Genomic DNA, 19,009 nt, shown 5'->3' on the forward strand with positions numbered 1-19,009 from the left:
GGACTTAATTTATCTTATACTAGGGTCCCAGTGCACGAATTCGTGCACCTTGAAAGGAACTGTGGGCCGCCAGGCTGCAGTGGGCACAGGGGCGGGTCTCAGCCCATCCTCCACGCCTCCGCCCGGCCCCTCCCACTGTGGCCAGCAGCCCTGCTCCTGCCGCTGCTCCCCCGCTGACAGCGCGGAGCGATTGGGGCCAGCGCCAGCAGTGGGTGCGAGCGGGGCCAGCGCTGTCAGCTGGTGTGAGCAACAGCTGCTGCCCAGATCGTCCTTCAGGACCTGGGGGAGGTCGAGGAGCCCTGAGGGGTGATTGGAGCTGGTGCTGGGCGCCAGCAGCAGGTGCGAGCGCCAGGCAGGACCACGGCTCACGGGAGCAAAGAATTTTCAGTAACCACCAGAGGTTCACTCAGATGACAGCAACCGGTGCCCTGCCTTGGTCTGGTGCCCCCGCTCACCTCCACCATCCCGCCATGGCCGATGCCTGCCATGTTCCGTGCTCTGCTTCCTGCTGCCGATGCCCGCCATGTTCCGTGCTCTGCTTCCTGCTGCCGATGCCCGCCATGTTCCGTGCGCACCCCCTGGCGGTCAGCACACGTCATAGCGACCGGTTGTTCAGTTGTTCCGCCATTTGGTTTATTTACATATTAGGGTTTTATATACATAGATTGTTAGCCCAAATTCCTATTCATAAATACCGAAGAAAGAATTTCTTACTCTGTTCTTTACTGAATTGATGCAAAATAGTCTAATAACTTTATTTTTGTACCTGTGTTTGGTTTACTAATCAGTGTAGTTCTAGTGCTTTTTGAAGAAACCTATAGTAGCAGCATAAGTTCTTTTAGCTTGTGTAATAATAAGGTCAGAAATGTAAGATATAAATGAACTAAGTAAAATTTTAATTTGGTTCTTTAGAGTTTATTATCATAAACAAGTAAAATGTATTGTGTCACATTAGAGAGAACATTTGTAAAAAACGTTGCATTTATTTCATAATATCTAATTCTGTGGTGAATATCTTTTTTGTATTTAATTGAATTTGATATTTAAACGAAACTTTTTTCCTGCATTAAAAAAAACAGGATATGTCCTGGCTGGTTTGGCTCAGAGGATAGAGCGTCGGCCTGCAAACTGAAAGGTCCCAGGTTCGATTCCGGTCTAGGGCACATGCCCGGGTTGTGGGCTCAATCCCCAGTGGGGGACTTGCGGGAGGCAGCCGATCCATGATTCTCTCTCTCCCTCTTCCTTCCTCTCTGAAATCAATAAAAATATATTAAAAAAAATAGGATAAATTGAAGTGTATGTGTGTATAATATATGTAATTTATGTGCAGCTGTTTCCTCGCTCTTCCTCACTAGACTACATTGTTTTGCAGTATATGAATGTACCATAACTTTTTTTCCCAGTCTTGTATTGGTGTGTGCTTTGTTTCTGATCTCTTGCTAATGCAAATGGTACTGTTAAGGATTAGCATGCAGATCTTACACATGTGTGAAATATTTGTAGGATTAAATTCCTGAAGTGGAATTGTTGAGCTATTCTAACTTTTGATAGTCATTGCCAAATTCCCTTCCAGAGAAGCTGTATCAATCAATAAAACATTTCACAGCAACCAGCAATGTGTGAGAGATACGCTCTCTGACATTTGCACCAGTACAAAGTGTTATCAACGTTTTTGATCTAATCTGAAAAAAAAAGTATACTGATACAGCTTTCATTGCATTTCAAAGTGTTTTGAGTGATAGTGAACATCTTTTTATATGTTTAAAGAAAAGACTACACGTGGTAAGAAAAGACAAACAGTCTTTTCCTTTTTTGTGAGCTATGTGTTACATTTAAACTCCTTTTGAAACATACTGGGATGCAAGCCAATTATGAATTACCTGTTTATTTATAGTGAAAGATGCTTCCATATCAGATAGTCAGTCCAAAATAATTTCACAGTTAAGATTAAAATTTTAATGGATTAAGTCTGATTTCCACTCTGGGTTTCCTTTTTTTATTCGGGGTGGGGGTAGGGTTGGGGGAGGGTTTCTATTTTTTACCTCCTGTTATGTATTTGTTGGGGATGGTGGTTGGACACTTTGTTTTTACATTTTTACTTTGTTGGACCTTAGTTGGTATTTGGAATACCCTGTGCCTGAGAGCTTTTTGGTCTAACAGGAAAGACAGGTTGGAAAGCCAATAAAGGTATTCCCGTGTTTTGGGTGTTAAGATAGACACTTATTCATGGTACATGGGGGCCCCAGGGACACTGTGGTCATTTCAGTTGGACTGAGCTGTAGGTAGTCCTGAGAGAGGCAGTGTTTAGGAATTTGTTGGTTTATGAAGGTAAAAGAGGATCCACTAGAAAAGTGTTTATTTAGCTATTCCCTCAGCATTAGCAGAAAGAAAGTGGCAAAAACAGTCATGTTTTGGGAACTACAGATCAGTTGTAGCAGGTCATAGATGGCAGGCATAGGAGTTTGTGGTACAATTAAACAGTTCAGAGTGGGTATATTTTTAAATTATCAAAAATTGTGAAATACTTCAACTATATTAAGAAATAAAAGTACCAAAAATCTTTCATTGATATAAATACAGTTTGTTGACTAATTATAAAGCATAAACTCGTGGATCTGGGAATCAGAATTTGTCAATTCTTGTCACCTTCCTTTTGACTGACTACATGGCCTTGGACAAATCATGTACTTGTCAGTGGAACTAGGTAGACAAAATATTCTCTAACCCAGGGGCATATTTATTAATTGAGAACAAGGAATTGAAATTTAAGTCAAAGGTGATTGCTTTAACCAATGGACGCAAAACGGGGGGCGGGGGGTGAGGGCATATATGGGAGTGGGGTGAGGGGGGCAATGGTAAGATATGTACACATATAATACCTTAATAAAAAAAAAAAGGTGATTGCTTTCTTGCCTTTACATTATGTGATATAAGTGGATACTGGATACTTCAAAATTACTTATAGTCTTAACATGTTCTTTATTAGAAGGGTAAATTGTCATCCTAGCACATATTCCAAAGTTTTGTCCAAATTAATTATGATGTTTTGGAGGTTAGGTAATTGCAGAGGAGTTGTTTAATAACCCATGTTTGGGAGAACTATATATTGTTTCAGATTCAGATATAACGAATTAAGTCATAATTTTCAAAAGATAAAGATCATGATAATTTACACCATTATCCTAGTCCCTAACACAACATTTCAAGGAAATTTCACTCTGATGTAATTTTGGTAGGGTCTGTCAGATGAAATGATAAAAGGAGATTTAAAGTTTTCCAACCTAGGAGGAATAAAGTAATTCAACAAGATTTATTCAGTATATTAGATCAGCTTTTTTTTTTAAATAAAATATCTGTGCTTTTAAAATCACTTAAAGACCACATGTCCCCTTTTCAAATATTAGGTGCTGGAGTGTGGAGTTTGTGAAGATGTCTTTTCTTTGCAAGGAGACAAAGTTCCTCGCCTGCTGCTCTGTGGTCACACCGTCTGCCATGACTGTCTCACCCGCCTGCCTCTTCATGGAAGAGCAATCCGTTGCCCTTTTGATCGACAAGTAACAGACCTAGGTAGGAAAATATATGTGTATATATTTAAGATTTAAAATCGTTCATGGAATACAAACATCATAGGAAAAAATGTTTTCCCATTTGATTTTTAAAATTGTATACTAGTAATTACAAGATGGATAATTACAAGATGGATTCAGTTTCTATTAAGGCCAGTAGTCTTGTAAGTATAAATTAGCTCAATCTTAAGATACCTGAGAACATAACCTATTCAAAGAAATAAGAAAATTATTTTGCCTGAAGCCATTGATACAATAAAACAATCTTTCTATAATTAATAGGCCAATAATGAAAATACAGGTTAAGTAATTTGAGTGTCAGCATGTTTTTATTTACTGGTATTAAAACAGAGTGTTTGTAGCTTGTGATAACTACTTGTTTTTTGTTTAAATAAGTGTAAAGGTCTTGTTAATTTTTTTAGTTTCCTGAATCTTTTAAAACTTTGCTTTATATTTCAAAATCAGTCATTAATATGGGATACTAGATTTGGAAATAATAACATTAACATTTTAGCAATTATCTTACAAACCCAAGTTCTATAAATCTATTCTTTTTGATAACAGAATTTTCTTTAAAAGAAATAGTTTAAAGTTGTCATTTTTTTTTCAGGTCAGTAGTAATATTTGTTTTAAAGATGATGTCAAGTGGAGCATGTTAAAAATAATTTATCTATGAAAAAAAAATTTTTAGACTGGAAAACTTTAAAAAGCTGAGAAACATGATTATAAAATGTTTTCTTGTAGGGAAAGGATAGTTTTCTTTAGGTTTTGGTAGTCTCTGATTTAAATAAATATGTAGTATGTCCATTTGCCAGAAAACTAATATAGGACAGTGTTATCATTACTATAGATGACATTAATATATTATTAGCCAAGAAATAATTAGGGGGAAGAGGAAGATATGTTTCTATTTAGAATGCTGAGGAGTTCTGTTTTTAAAAGAGAATATTAAGACAAGTGTTCTATCATAAATAGAAAATGGGGAAAATTTGCATTTTAAAAATTTAGACATTATTAATGGCTAAACTATATGACTTAGAAATTACTATTGAGGTATGAGGTAAAGTGATTATAATTGCATTCTGTTAGATTTAGTTTTTATTTTTATATTTATTCTAGGAGATTCAGGTGTTTGGGGATTGAAAAAAAATTTTGCTTTATTGGAGCTTTTGGAACGACTACAAAATGGACATATTGGTCAGTATGGTGCTGCAGAAGAAGCCATTGGGATATCTGGAGAGGTATTGATTGAACTTGGTGAAATATTTGTTATGAGCATGGATTTTTTTCTTTTAATTTAAAATATTTGCCATAAAAAGCACAATATTACCTCACTTACTCCAGCAGGTAGGATACCAGAAATACAACTTTTCGTACATTACAGTTCTTAAAGCAACAACAGTTCCAACAGAACAAAAGTAAAACTGAAACCTGAATTCTTTCATAATACTATACCCAAACTATGTCTTGTGTATAAGCTTGTCTCCCTATCCTAATTCCTTTCTATCCAGAAAGTGAAAGAGTAAGATTATGGAAGAGTAAGAAGATGTGCATTAAAGCAGAGGATACAAAAGTGAACTAGTGAACAGGAAGGAACGAAGGGAGGGCGAACGGGAGGAAAACTCTATGCAGGAGGCTATTTAATATAGAAGCAAAATGTCTTAAAGATAGCACTAGCTCCTGAGGGAATTACTACTATTAAATATCTTTATGAGAAGGTTAAATTATGTGTAGGTGTATCCTCTTTTTCCAGACAGGTTATCCTGAAATATTCGAAGTCCATGAACACAGATTAAAATACATTTTTAACACTTATGGAATTAATTGCCTGCATAGCTCATAGGCTGTTCTGGATAAAAGAATAGTTGTAGTAAATAGCAGTTATTGATTTTGGTGATCAACTTTAAAACCATGTTTAACATCAAGGTAAAAGAAGTCAGAATGATTTCACTTCTCTTTTATTAAATCATGATGATTTCTTTATGTAAACTAAATCCTTGAAATGAATTTCAAACTGAAGCATTGTTTTCTGAAATTTTTGCAGTTCTTTCACACACTCTAGATATTATCTTTATTTCAAAAGACTAATTAGAGCAGGGGTCCTCAAACTTTTTAAACAGGAGGCCAGTTCACTGTCCCTCAGACCGTTGGAGGGACGGACTATAGTTTAAAAAAACCTATGAACAAATTCCTATGCACACTGCACATATCTTATTTTGAAGTAAAAAAACAAAACGGCAAAAACACCCGCATGTGGCCTGAGGGCCGTAGTTTGAGGACGCCTGCATTAGAGTGTTATCTGATGTTGACCTTGTAAATTACTTGTCAGATCTTGAAAACAGAAGACATGAATTTTTATTTTACATGTACATATTTCCCATAATTGCAAACAAAGCTGTCTAACTTTGTGTTCTTTTTAAAATTTGTGATATTGATGTATTCTCTAATTTTTATTTTTGGAAAAATTTTATACCAAATCTCTCCCTTTCTAATTATGGCCTTTTAATATTCAGCCAAAAATTCCCAAGCTTTCTTGGTGATCTGACATGTAAAATTTTCCAACTTGAAGCTTTTTAGTAATTAATAAAAATTAGAAATAATACTTAAAATGGGGGCATGAGGACACGTATGTAATACCTTAATCAATAAAGAAATTTAAAAAAAAGAAATAATACTTAAAAGCATAGGTGTTAATTGTTTATTTGCTTAAATCAGTGGCTTTCAATTAGAATTGTGCATTGGACTCACCTGTGAAGCTTTAGAAACAAGTACACAAACTCAGACTTCATCTCTAACCTATTGAATTAAGTATTTCCCAGGTTGGATTCTTGGCAACATGGTTTTATTTTTATATTTTTTCAAATCTTTATTGTTGAAAATATTACATATGTTCCCCCCCCCCCCCCATTAGCCCTCTTTGGCACCATGGTTTTAAAAGCTTTATAGCTAATTCTGATGCACATCCCTTGCTGTCTAAATAGCATTGTACTTCTCTTCTTCCTATATATCATCATGACAGATAATATTTAAAGCAGTGGATATGTTTTGTTGTGTTTTTTTTTTTTTGTTAATCCTCACCCATGGATATTTTTCCATTGATTTTTTTTTTTTTTTTAGAGAGAGTGAAAGAGAGAGGGAAAGACAGAGAAAAACATTAATGTGAGAGAAACACACTGATTGGTTGCCTCCAGCATGTGCCCTGACCAGGCCCTGGGCCGGGGAGGAGCCTGCAACCAAGGTACGTACCCTTGACTGGAATCGAACACGGGACTCTTTGGTTCGCAGGCCAATGCTGTATCCACTGAGCCAAACCAGTGAGGGCTAAAGCAGTAGGTATGTTTTTAATATCAGTGGTTTTAGTCTTAAAAAAAGAATTCTAACCTCTATTCAGTTTCTTTCTTGTAAAGCGAAGGGATTTTGTGGAAGTTAACTTTACTCTGACTGTGAATCTATGAGAATAGTTTTATTTCTGGCCTTAAGTACATTAGCATATATTGATAACCAATTTTGGGAATAGTTTCTCACCCATAGAAATGAATACTTTCTCAGATGAGTAATGAATGACCTTTGTACTAGTTACCAGTGTATTTTCATATAAAAAGGCTGATTAGTTATAAAAAAAAGATTATAGGCTTTTATGTTTCAAAATTTGTCATGCTATAGTGATTGGAGTTCAGTCTAAGACATTAATTTGTTTTTATCAGAGCATCATTCGTTGCGATGAAGATGAAGCTCACGTTGCATCTGTATATTGCACTGTATGTGCAACTCACTTGTGCTCAGAGTGTTCCCAAGTTACACATTCTACAAAGACATTAGCAAAGCACAGGCGAGTGCCTCTCGCTGATAAACCTCATGAGAAAACCATGTGCTCTCAGCATCAGGTGCATGCCATTGAGTTTGTTTGTTTGGAAGAAGGCTGTCAAACTAGCCCACTTATGTGCTGTGTCTGCAAAGAATATGGAAAACACCAAGGTCACAAGGTATGAATATAATTAAACTGGATGATTTTACCTAGCCTACCAGCTCACAGTTTGTTTAGTAGACTGAAAAGAAATAAGATTTAATTTCTGAATAACAAAAATTTTAGTAGAGAGGCATCATGATTCTTTCTAAATATATATTTTTATTGATTTCAGAGAGGAAGGGAGAGGGAGAGAGAGATAGAAACATCAATGATGAGAGAAAATCATTGATTGGCTGCCTCCTGCATGCCCCCGCACTGGGGATCGAGCCCACAGCCGAGGCATGTGCCCTTGACCAGAATCGAACCTGGGACTCTTCAGTCCGCAGGCCCACGCTCTATCCACTGAGCCAAACAGGCCAGGGCATGATTCTTTCTTTAATGAAAATAGCTTTCCAGCAGGAAACAAAAGTTCTCTTCTTTATTGCATGTTTTCATAATGCACTGGATTGTTTTGATAATATTTATGTCTATTGATGAACTACTTGTGATAAAATTTTAGAGATACTTGTGGTTTCTTGGTTAGTGACAAATGGATTTGTAAAAATTAAATTATTGCTTTGCAGGATAAATAGTTATTGGGTGAAGGCAAATTAGCATTTTGTGTGCTGTGCTTTTGTAAATGTGGTAAAAAAGCCATTTGTGGTTGAAGGTTTTTTTAATTAATAGGAGTGATTTAAGTAATTTTTTATATCATTAGTCTAATACTATGAGTTTTTTTTCTATAATGTTGCATTTTATAGCATTCAGTATTGGAACCAGAAGCTAACCAGATCCGAGCATCAATTTTAGATATGGCTCACTGTATACGGACCTTCACTGAGGAAATCTCAGACTATTCTAGAAAATTAGTTGGAATCGTTCAGCACATTGAAGGAGGAGAACAAATAGTGGAAGATGGAATTGGAATGGCCCACACAGAACATGTATGGATTTTTTAATTTGTCCTTTACCTTTTACCCTTTTTCCTTCTTACCTTTCACCTTCTATTATTTATTGAGCAATTATACTGCACTAATCATGAAATAATTTTTTAAATTATTTATTTATTTATTGTCTAAAGTTTTACATATGTCTCCCTTTTCCCCACTTAACTCTCCCGCCCCGCCGCCGCTCCCCCCCCCTCCCCCCGGCCACAAGCAATTCCCACCCTGCCCCAGTGTCTGTGTCCATTGGTTATGCTAATATGCATGCATACAAGTCCTTTGCTCTCTAACCGCCTCGGCCCCCCGCCATTTGTCTTTGGATCTATTCTTGTTCATCAGATTATGTTGATCATGCCGAAACCGGTTTGGCTCAGTGGATAGAGCGTCGGCCTGCGGACTGAAGGGTCCCAGGTTCGATTCCGGTCAAGGGCATGTACCTTGGTTGCAGGCACATCCCTAGTAGGGGGTATGCAGGAGGCAGCTGATTGATGTTTCTCTCTCCTTGATGTTTCTAACTCTCTATCCCTCTCCCTTCCTCTCTGTAAAAAATCAATAAAATATATATTTTTAAAAATTATGTTGATCATTATATCCCACATATGAGTGAGATCATGTGATATTTCTCTTTCTCCGACTGGCTTATTTCGCTTAGCGTAATGCTCTCCAGTTCCATCCATGCTTTTGCAAATGGTAAAAGTTCCTTCTTTTTTATAGCAGCATAGAATTCCATTGTGTAGATGTACCACAGTTTTTTAATCCACTTATCTGCTGATGGGCACTTAGGTTGTTTCCAAATCTTAGCCATTGTAAATTGTACTGCTATGAACATAGGGGTACATATATCCTTTCTAACTGGTGTTTCTGGTTTCTTGGGATCTAGTCCTAGAAGTGGGATTACTGGGTCAAATGGCAGTTCCATTTTTAACTTTTTGAGGAAACGCCATACTGTTTTCCACAGTGACTGCACCAGTCTGCATTCCCACCAACAGTGCACGAGGCTCCTTTTTCTCCACATCCTCGCCAGCACTTGTGGTTTGTTGATTTGTTGATGATAGCCATTCTGACAGGTGTGAGATGGTACCTCATTGTCGTTTTAATTTGCAACTCTCGGATGATGAGTGACTTTGAGCATGTTTTCATACGTTTCTCGGCCTTCTGTATGTCCTCTTTTGAAAAGTGTCTAGGTCCTTTGCCCATTTTTTTATTGGATCGTTTATCTTCCTTTTTTTTTTTTTGTTTTTTAAATATATTTTATTGATTTTTCACAGAGAGAAAGGGAGAGGGATAGAGAGCTAGAAACATCGATGAGAGAGATACATCGATCAGCTGCCTCTTGCACACCCCCCACCGGGGATGTGCCCGCAACCAATGTACATGCCCTTGACCGGAATCGAACCTGGGACCCTTTCAGTCCGCAGACCGATGCTCTATCCACTGAGCCAAACCGGTTTCGGCTGTCTTCCTTTTGTTAAGTTGTATGAGTTCTCTGTAAATTTTGGAGATTAAACCCTTATCTGAAATATCATTGGCAAATATGTTCTCCCATACAGTGGGCTTTCTTGGTGTTTTGATGAAATAATTTTTATGCAAATTCTGTCTTCATAGAACTTACAATCTGTCAGGGAAGAGAGACAGTTTCACGTGTGGTAACTTGATTTTGTGGGGGAAGCACAGGATGCTTTGGCAGTGCATAAGAGGGACTATGATTTAGGTGAGTCAGGGAAGATTTCCCAGAATACGTGATATCTAAACTGAGATTTGAAGGGATTTAGTCAGGGAGAAGAGTGGGGTGGGGAGTGAGTTGTCCTAGAGAAAGAAGCATTTGTTAAAATGCTCGAAAGTGAGACTTAGACATACTGTAGAATCCTGAGTTCACTGTGGTTGAAGGTTGTAATATTGGGTAGGGCATGGTAGGAAAAAGATGTTAGAGAGGTAAGAGTCAAATCATGCAGGATCTTATTAACTGTTATAAAGAGTTTGGACTTTATCTTAAGGGCAGTGATGAGCCATTGAAGAATTGGCTTAGAAGTAACAATCAGTTTTTCGGTAAGAAAGGTTGCTCCTTGCCCTATCTGGTTTTGCTCAGTGTTTACAGTGACGCCCTCCAACTGAAGGGTCGCAGGTTCGATTCTGGTCAAGGGCAGGTACCTCAGTTGCAGGTTTGATCCCCAGCACTGGTTGGGGCGCGTCCGGCAGGCAACCAATCGGTGTGTCTCTCTCACGTCAGAGTTTCTCTCTGTCTCTTTCCCTCCCTTCTCTCTAAAAGTCAATAGAAAAAAATATCCTCGGGTGAGAATTAACGACAGGGAAAAAGAAAAGTTGCTGTTCAACGTAGAAAATGAATTGGAGTAAGCAACAAGATTGGAAGCTGGAAACCTATCAGCAGTTGCTGAAATTATTCAGTTGAGAGATGCTTTATGACCAATATCACTAAAGTAGTGAGAATGGAGAAAAGTAGATGGATTTGAGATTTTGAAGTTGAATAATTAGGTCTTAGTGATTAGTATAGCTGACTTGGAGGGTCAGGCATGAGACCTAGATTTCTATTTGAGGACACATTCCCTGAGAAGGTGACATTGAGCAAAGACCTACAAGAGATGAGAAAGGGAACCATGAAAATACCTGGGGAAGAGTATTCCAGGCCAAGCAAAGTAAGTGGAAAGGGCCCTGAAGTTGGAATGTGCATGTGTGCTTATGAAACTGTGAGGAGGCTAAATGCACCTGCAGGAGAGTGATTAAGGGGGAGGGTAGCAGGAGTTGAGGGCAGAATGGCACTTGCTCTTCTTTCTGCCAGGAATGCTCTTCCTCAAGATATTTGTGTGGTTCCTCTCTTGCCTCCTTCAGATTGCTGTTCAGGCATCCTTTTCTCAGTGAGTCTGTCCTTGAACACTCCATACAAAGGACTTGGGCATTCACTCTGAGGGGAATGAAGAGTTTTGAGCAAAAGAATTATCTTTTGACTTACCATTTTAAACAGATCATTCTGGCTGCTGGGTGGAGAATACATTGTAGTGGGCAGTGGCAGATATAGTGAGACCAATTAGAAGACTATTATAATAATCAGGTGAGAAATGATAATAGCTTGGGTCAGGTTGATAGAGGTGGAGGTGATGAGGCATGGTTAGATTTTGTATATATTCTGGAGTCCAGAGAATTTGCTGAGGGACTAATTGTGGGACATGAACAAAATGTTAAAGATGGTTTCAGTTTTTTTGTCTTGAACAATCTGGAAGATGGAGTTGCCATTTATTGAGATGGAGGAAACTAGATTTTGGAGAAGAGAAACTCCTTTGCTTTTGAGATGTTATTTATAAACAGTTGGGTGTCCAAAGGCTGTGGTCCAAGGGACAGAGTTAATGTGAAGATACAAGTTTTAGAATTTTTAAGGATATAGATGGTATTTAAATTTTCATTATTTCACATACACAATCTTTGTTATAGTTAGAGTTGCTTAAACTTTATTTTTATTTTCTTAGGTACCGGGTACTGCGGAGAATGCCCGGTCATGTGTTCGAGCTTATTTTTCTGATCTACATGAAACTCTGTGTCGTCAGGAAGAAATGGCTTTAAGTGTTGTTGATGCTCATGTTCGAGAAAAATTAATTTGGCTCAGGCAACAACAAGAAGATATGACTATTTTGCTGTCCCAGGTTTCAACAGCCTGTCTCCATTGTGAAAAGACTTTGCAACAGGTAGGTAGTTTAAACATAGGAAGGATATAGTTTAAGGAAAATAATTTTTAAGGTTAAGTAGATAATTACTAGAGGTACACACTAGTCTATTTTATTACTTTAATAAATATTTTTATATTATTATATGTTACTGCATTCATTAACATTGTACTTAGGACATGGTCTCTATAACCTCCAATTGCTCCACCAACAAATCGGTGTCCTCTTCTTCTTGTGCCCTCCCCACCATAAAACCATGGGTTCTAGAACTTCTAACTCTGTCATTCTTCAATCATTTACTCTTTACTCCAAGTCCTTTACTCTTCTTTGCCAACCATGTACTATTCCTTCTGCTTGGCAGGTTTATATCTCCCTTTTCTGCTAGTGGAAATCCTTCTTCAAAGTCTAGCTGAAATGTCTGCTAATCTTTGAAGTCTCTCTTCCTTGCTCTTTTTTGGGGGTACCTCTCTAGCTCTAATTCAGTGGTTCTTAACTTTGATGTCACAGAAAAGCTATTTAAAAAAAATTTTTTATTGATTTTTACAGAGAGGAAGGGAGAGGGATAGAGAGTTAGAAACATCGATGAGAGAGAAACATCGATCAGCTGCCTCCTGCACGCCCCCTATTGGGGATCGAGCCTGCAACCAAGGTACATGCCCTTGACTGGAATCGAACCCTTCTTCAGTCCCTGGGCCGACGCTCTATCCACTGAGCCAAACCGGTTAGGGCAGAAAGGCTATGTTTTTTGATGGTTGAGGTATTAAGAGGCATTTGTTACCCAGTTTGCAGATGATATACTTTGCTAAATGGTGAGGATTTATCTATTGATTTAGCAAATATGTATTGAGTGCCTAGTATATGCATGTACATTCCAGATACATAGGATATATCAGTAAACAAAACAAGCAAAAGCCATAATCTTGTGGAATTGGCATTCTAGCAAGAAGATGGACAATAAACCATAACCATATCTAAATAAATTACGTAGTATATGAAAAAGTGAACTAAGGAAGAAAAAAAAAAGTGTGGAGGTACAGCAGATTGCATTATTAAATACTCAGGGTAGCCTGGTCAGAGTGGTTCAGTTGGTTGAGCGTCGTCCTGTGCACTGAAATGCTGCTAGTTAGATTCACAGGGCACATACATACATGGGTTACAGGTTTGATCCCTGGTTCGGGCACGTAGGGAAGGCAACCAGTCTGTATCTCTCACATCTATGCTCCTCTCTCTCTCTCTCCCCCACCCTTCCTCTCTGAGGATGTTCTCAATGAGAAGTAAATAAATAGGGTAAACATCATTGAGAGAAGATGAGACTTGAGCAAGAACTCAAACAGGAAGAAGGTGAAGGAATTAGGTAAAACCGTATTGGGAGGAAGACAACTCCACTGAGGAAATGGTTAGAGGCAGCATGCCTAGTGTGTTTGAGGAACAGCAAAAGAGGCCACTGTGGCTGGAATGGAGTAAGCAAAGGGGGGAATAACAGAAGCTGAAATGAGAGGTAATAGAGATTATATGTAAGTAAGGCCTTGGGCCATTGGAAGGACTTGAGCTTTTCCTGATTGAAATGGGGTTTTGAGCATAAAAATGAGTTGATCTTACATGTTCAAAGGATCACTCTGGATAATGTGTAAAAAATAGATTGAAGGGGGCAAAGATAGAAGGAAGGAGTTCAATGCTTAGGAGGCTGTTGTAGAATTCCAAGTGAGAGAGAATAGTGTCTAGGTTACTAGCAGTTAGAAATGCCCAGATTCTGGCTATCCAGTAGGATTTGTTGACAGGTTGTTGTGGGTTGTTAGGGAGGAGAAGGCAAGAGTGACTTCACGGTTTTTGTTCTGAGCCACTGGAATAATGGAATTCCATCAACTAATATGAATATGCAACAGTGACTAAAAACTGACAACACCACTGCTGTCACGGAACATACATATTTTTGGGACATCTCTGTCTTTTGAAGAATATATTGGCACATGTATAGAATATCTGGAATAACAATTGAGAAACTGGAAAGTGCTTGACTTTGAGGAGAGAGCCTGGAGATCTAGAGTGAGGCTTTTCACAATCTGACATGAAGTCCTTTTTTCTGTTCTTTTCTTTTTACCAACACATGTATATCTTAAATTATTTTTAAAATGTTTTATAGAAGTACAACATACATAAAGAACTGTGTTCCAAGTGTTCAGCTGGCTGAATTTTCGGACAAGGCATTACTGTATAACCAGCATTCAGACCAAGTAACAGACCATTACCAGCACCCCAAAAACCCCTCAGACTTCCTTCTGGTAACACCTGCCTTTTCCCCAAGGATAAACTACTATACTGACTTCTAATGCATTCCTTATTTTTGCCTGTTTGGTAATAGAATCATACAGTATGAACTCTTTATGTTATTTCTTCTTATACACTACAGTATGTTTATAAGATTCATAGCACATGTAATTGTGGCTCATTCTCATAATGGTATATAATGTTGCATGTGTGAATTATAGACCACAATTTATTCATTCCTCTGTTGATAGGTTCTCAAATTCTTTATTAGTGCCTGATTATTTTTATCCTAGTCAAATTTACATTTAGGTTAACTTTGAATACTGTAATGTTAAATGATCTTTTTTGAGTTTTGATAATATCTCTTTTGTAACATGTTTATAAGAATACTGTCTTCTCTTTCCTAGGATGACTGTAGAGTTGTCTTGGCAAAACAAGAGATTACAAGGTTACTGGAAACATTGCAGAAGCAGCAGCAGCAGTTTACAGAGGTCGCAGATCACATTCAGTTGGATGCCAGCATCCCTGTCACTTTTACGAAGGTAATGTGCCGTACCGCACTTTAGGTTTCTTTTCTGACGAATCATTGCTTAAATTCCATGATAATCAGCTTGAAAAGACAACTAAGAAGTTCATGAATCATAGGATTAAAAAAAATCTATTAGTGAAAAATAGAAAGGGTTATAAGGAATCTCCTTGTACCCAACACTCACTTTAACAATGGAAAACTTTTAAATTTCATCTCTCCTTTCCCCATTCCCTTTTCTATCTGCAGGCTCCCGAGTTATTTTGAAATAAACCCCAACATATTTCATCCCAACAACATATAATTTCATCTATGAAATATTTTCAGATATATTTCTAAAAAGTAAGGACTCTTTTAAAAAAACATAACAAAAACTGTTATCACACCTAAAAATGTAACAGTAGATCTTTAATACTATTCATTATCCCATGAGTATTCTGATCTCCCAGACTGTTAAAAAATTTTTAAGTTGCTTTGTTTTTGAGGCAGAATCTTGTACTTGTTTGATATATTTTAATCTCTTTTAAAGTAGATTCCCCTAATTTAAAAACGTGCATGTGTTCCATTTTGTGTTCTGTTTTTAGGGACTTTTAAAAAAAATTTAATACTGTTTTATAATTGTGTAAAACATTATATATATACACACATATATATATATATATATATATATACACACACATATACATATATATATATATATGTATATATATATATATATATATGCACCCAGCCATGAGATTATTAGATTGTATGGTAGTTCAGTTTCTCACACAAATGTCCAGAGTCAAATCTATAAAGCAAGGCTCACACAGAGCAGTCTAGCTTCTATCCCTGACCCCCTACCCTCTCCTCCATTCCCCATAGAAAATTATTAAGAATTTTATTCATCATTTGAAAATAGAGAAAAATTTTATATACTTACCTGCACACTCCCTACATTTAAAGGTAGAATGTACCTTACACATTTCTCCACCTTGCCTTTTTCACTTAAGTGTTATGTCCTGGAGAAGTAACACTAATGGTATACTCCATGGCAGTATACAGTGACATTTTTGTTTCTTTTAATAGCTGCAAGATACTTTATTGTGAGGATGTACCACATTTTTTTTATTGTGGTAAAAAAAATAAATATTTACAATCTTCACCATTTTTAAATGTACAATTTAGTATTGTTAAGTATATTCACATTGTGTGGATCGAATCTCCAGAAATTTTTCATCTTCCAATACTGAAACTCTGTGCCTTATAAACAACAACTTCTTTTTTCCCCTACCTTACCAGCTCTTGCTAACTTTCTGTTTCTTTGAATTTGACTACTCTAAATACTTCATGTAAGTGGAATCATATGTTATTTGTCTTTTTGTGACTGGCTTATTTTATATAGCACAGTGCCCTCACAGTTAATCTATGTCGTAAAATATGACAGAATTGTTTGCTTATACCACCTTTTGTTTATCCATTGGAAGACATTAGTGTTACTTCCACCTCTTAGCTATTGTGAATAGTACTACTGTGAACATAGGTGTACAGATATTTCTTTGAGACCTCGCTTTCAATTTTTTTGGATATACATCCAGCCACGAGATTACTGGATTGTATGGTAGTTCAATTTTTTATTTTCTGAGAAAATGTCATATTATTTTCCATAGTGTTTGCACCATATTATAATCCCACCAGCAATGCACAGGGTTCTAATTTCTCTACATTTTTACTACCACTTGTTACTTTTCGGTGTTTCATTTGGGGGTTTGGTATTTTTTATTTTTTTAATAGTAGCCATCCTAATGGGCATGAAGTGATATCTCATTGTGGCTTTGATTTGCATTTCTCTGATGATTAGTAATGTTGAGCATCTTTTCATATTTTTTGGCCATCTTATATCTTCTTTGGAGAAATTTTGTGTAAGTCCTTTGCCTGTTTTTTAATTGAGTAATTTGATATTTTGTTGTTGAGTTGTAGGAGCTCTTTATATATTCTGGATATGAATCCATTATCAGGTACATGATTTGCAAATTTTCTCCCAATATCTAGGTTGCAAGAAAAAAGCAAGTGAGTGCAAAGGGTTAATTTATATATTTATAATCCAACTATTTATAATTATATGTCTTCTTTTTAAATTTACCCTTTTATCCTATATAATTAATAAAAGCCTAATATGCAAATTGTCCCCTCGGGCAGTCATTCTGCTGGGAGACCGGGAGTTCGACTGCTTGCTGTGACGTGCACTGACCACTAGGGGGCGGCGACCAACCTCCTGTGGCACCTGGGCGGGGGGCTTCGACTTTTCACCAGCTACCTGAGGGTGGGGGTGACGGGATGGAGGTGCAGTGAGAATGCCGGGTGTCCGCTGAGCTTGTTCTTACTCCGCCTGCTACCCTCCCCTGGGATGCCAGGGCTCGTGCTCTGGGGAAGCCCCCGCACTCAGGTGCCGGGCACACCTGCGCGGCCTCTTCCGGGTGAGCCGGGCCGTAGCCACTGGGACCGCAGGGGCCAGCCGGGCTCCCTGTGGGTTCGCACAGGAGCTGGTCTGTGAGGCCAGCCGGGAGAGAGCACGCTGCCCACCTGGCTTCTGTGCGGCGCTGCAGGGCGGCCCAGAGGCCCACACTGTGCCCTGGCCCGCGGTGTCTGGCCACGCTCACTGCATCTCCGCATGGGGACTCGGGCACCATGACTCAGGTGGAGGGGGACGTGCAGGGGCCATGCCAGACGCTCACGCTTCGATCTCCAGCCAGGCCTAGGGACTGTACCCGCGCACGAATTTCGTGCACTGGGCCTCTACTCATTATATAAGGAGCTTCTGTATCTCTTTTAATGGTTTCTGACTTAAAAAGTCTATTGTCTGATAGGATAACCATCCCTCCTCTTGGGTATGATTTGCATGGAATATTTTTTTCCATCCTTTCACTATGAACCTATATGTGTCCTTAGATGTAAAGTGAGTCACTTATAGAAAGCCTATTTTTGGATCTTGTTTTTTCTTCCTTTTTTTTCAAATCTTGTTTTTTCATCCATATAGTCAAACTATGTCTTTTGATTGGGGAACTAAATCCATTAATATTTAAAATAATTATTGATAAGTAAGGACTTACTATTGCCATTTTGTTAATTGTTTTCTATATATTGTGTAGCTATTTTTGTCTCTCCTTTCCTCTCTTACTGCCTTCTTTTGTATTTTATTGTTTTGTAGTGACATGGTTTGATCTCCTCATTTCTTTTTGTTTATATTTTATGGAGGGTTTTTTTTGTGTGTTTACCATTGTCATTACATAAAACATATTAGTTCTAATATTCTATTTTAAATGTTAACGGTTTAACTTCAATTGCATACCTATTTTATTCCCCACACTTTATTACTGATGTCACAAAACACATTTTTATATACTGTATACCTATTAACAGAGGCTTACAGTTAAACATTTTTCAATTACAGTTTACATTTACTATTATTTTGTATTTGTTTCAGGGGTATAAAATGTTTTTGTTATTTCAAGTCTATAAAAATTAAATTTAGGCACCAAAATTACAACAGTACAGATGACTATTTGTTCACATCTAGTAGTAATGACTCCCTCAGCTTTTGCTTTTCTGGGAAAGTAATTTTTTCCTTCCTTTTTGAAGGACAGTTTTGGCATATATAGCATTCGTTGTTGACAGCTTTTTTCTTTTTAAAAAATTATTTTAAAATTAGTTTATATTCAATATTATTCTGTGTTAGTTTCAGATGTACAGTACAGTTGTTAAACACTTATGTACTTTATAGAGTAATTCTACCCTGATGTTTCAGGTACCCACCAGGCCCCATATATATTTATCGAGATATTATTGATGATATTCCCTATGCTAGAATCTATATTTATGTGATTAGTCCATAAATACCAATTTGTACTGCTTAATCCCTTCCCCTTTTTCACCCAGCTACCCAGTCCCCTCCCCTCTGACAACTGTCAGTCTGTTCTGACAGTTTTATTTTATTTCAGCACTTTGAATATATTCTCCCACTCCTTTCTGGATTCCAAACTTTCTGCTGAGAAATCAGCTGGTAATCTTATGGAAGCTCCCTTGTATGTGATGAGTCTTTTTTCTCTTGCTGC

The 19,009-nt window shown here is 37.6% G+C and overlaps 1 protein-coding gene across 5 annotated transcripts in view; it reads left to right on the forward strand.

Annotated features, from left to right (window-relative positions):
* TRIM23 (tripartite motif containing 23) overlaps positions 1 to 19,009 on the forward strand; it is a 40,315-nt gene that overhangs the window by 2,222 nt on the left and 19,084 nt on the right. For 3 of the 5 annotated variants that reach the window (XM_054715217.1, XM_008161871.3, XM_054715220.1), the window contains exons 2-7: positions 3,405 to 3,567; positions 4,686 to 4,807; positions 7,271 to 7,549; positions 8,274 to 8,456; positions 11,933 to 12,148; positions 14,800 to 14,934. In XM_054715217.1, coding sequence (XP_054571192.1) covers positions 3,405 to 3,567; positions 4,686 to 4,807; positions 7,271 to 7,549; positions 8,274 to 8,456; positions 11,933 to 12,148; positions 14,800 to 14,934 — 1,098 coding nt within the window. Of the gene's footprint in view, positions 1 to 3,404; positions 3,568 to 4,685; positions 4,808 to 7,270; positions 7,550 to 8,273; positions 8,457 to 11,932; positions 12,149 to 14,799; positions 14,935 to 19,009 lie in introns of those variants that run through there. The other 2 variants (XM_054715218.1, XM_054715219.1) reach the window with 2 other exon arrangements.

This window comes from Eptesicus fuscus, chromosome 4 (genome assembly GCF_027574615.1).
Source record: "Eptesicus fuscus isolate TK198812 chromosome 4, DD_ASM_mEF_20220401, whole genome shotgun sequence".
In the NCBI taxonomy this organism is placed as follows: Eukaryota; Metazoa; Chordata; class Mammalia; order Chiroptera; family Vespertilionidae; genus Eptesicus; species Eptesicus fuscus.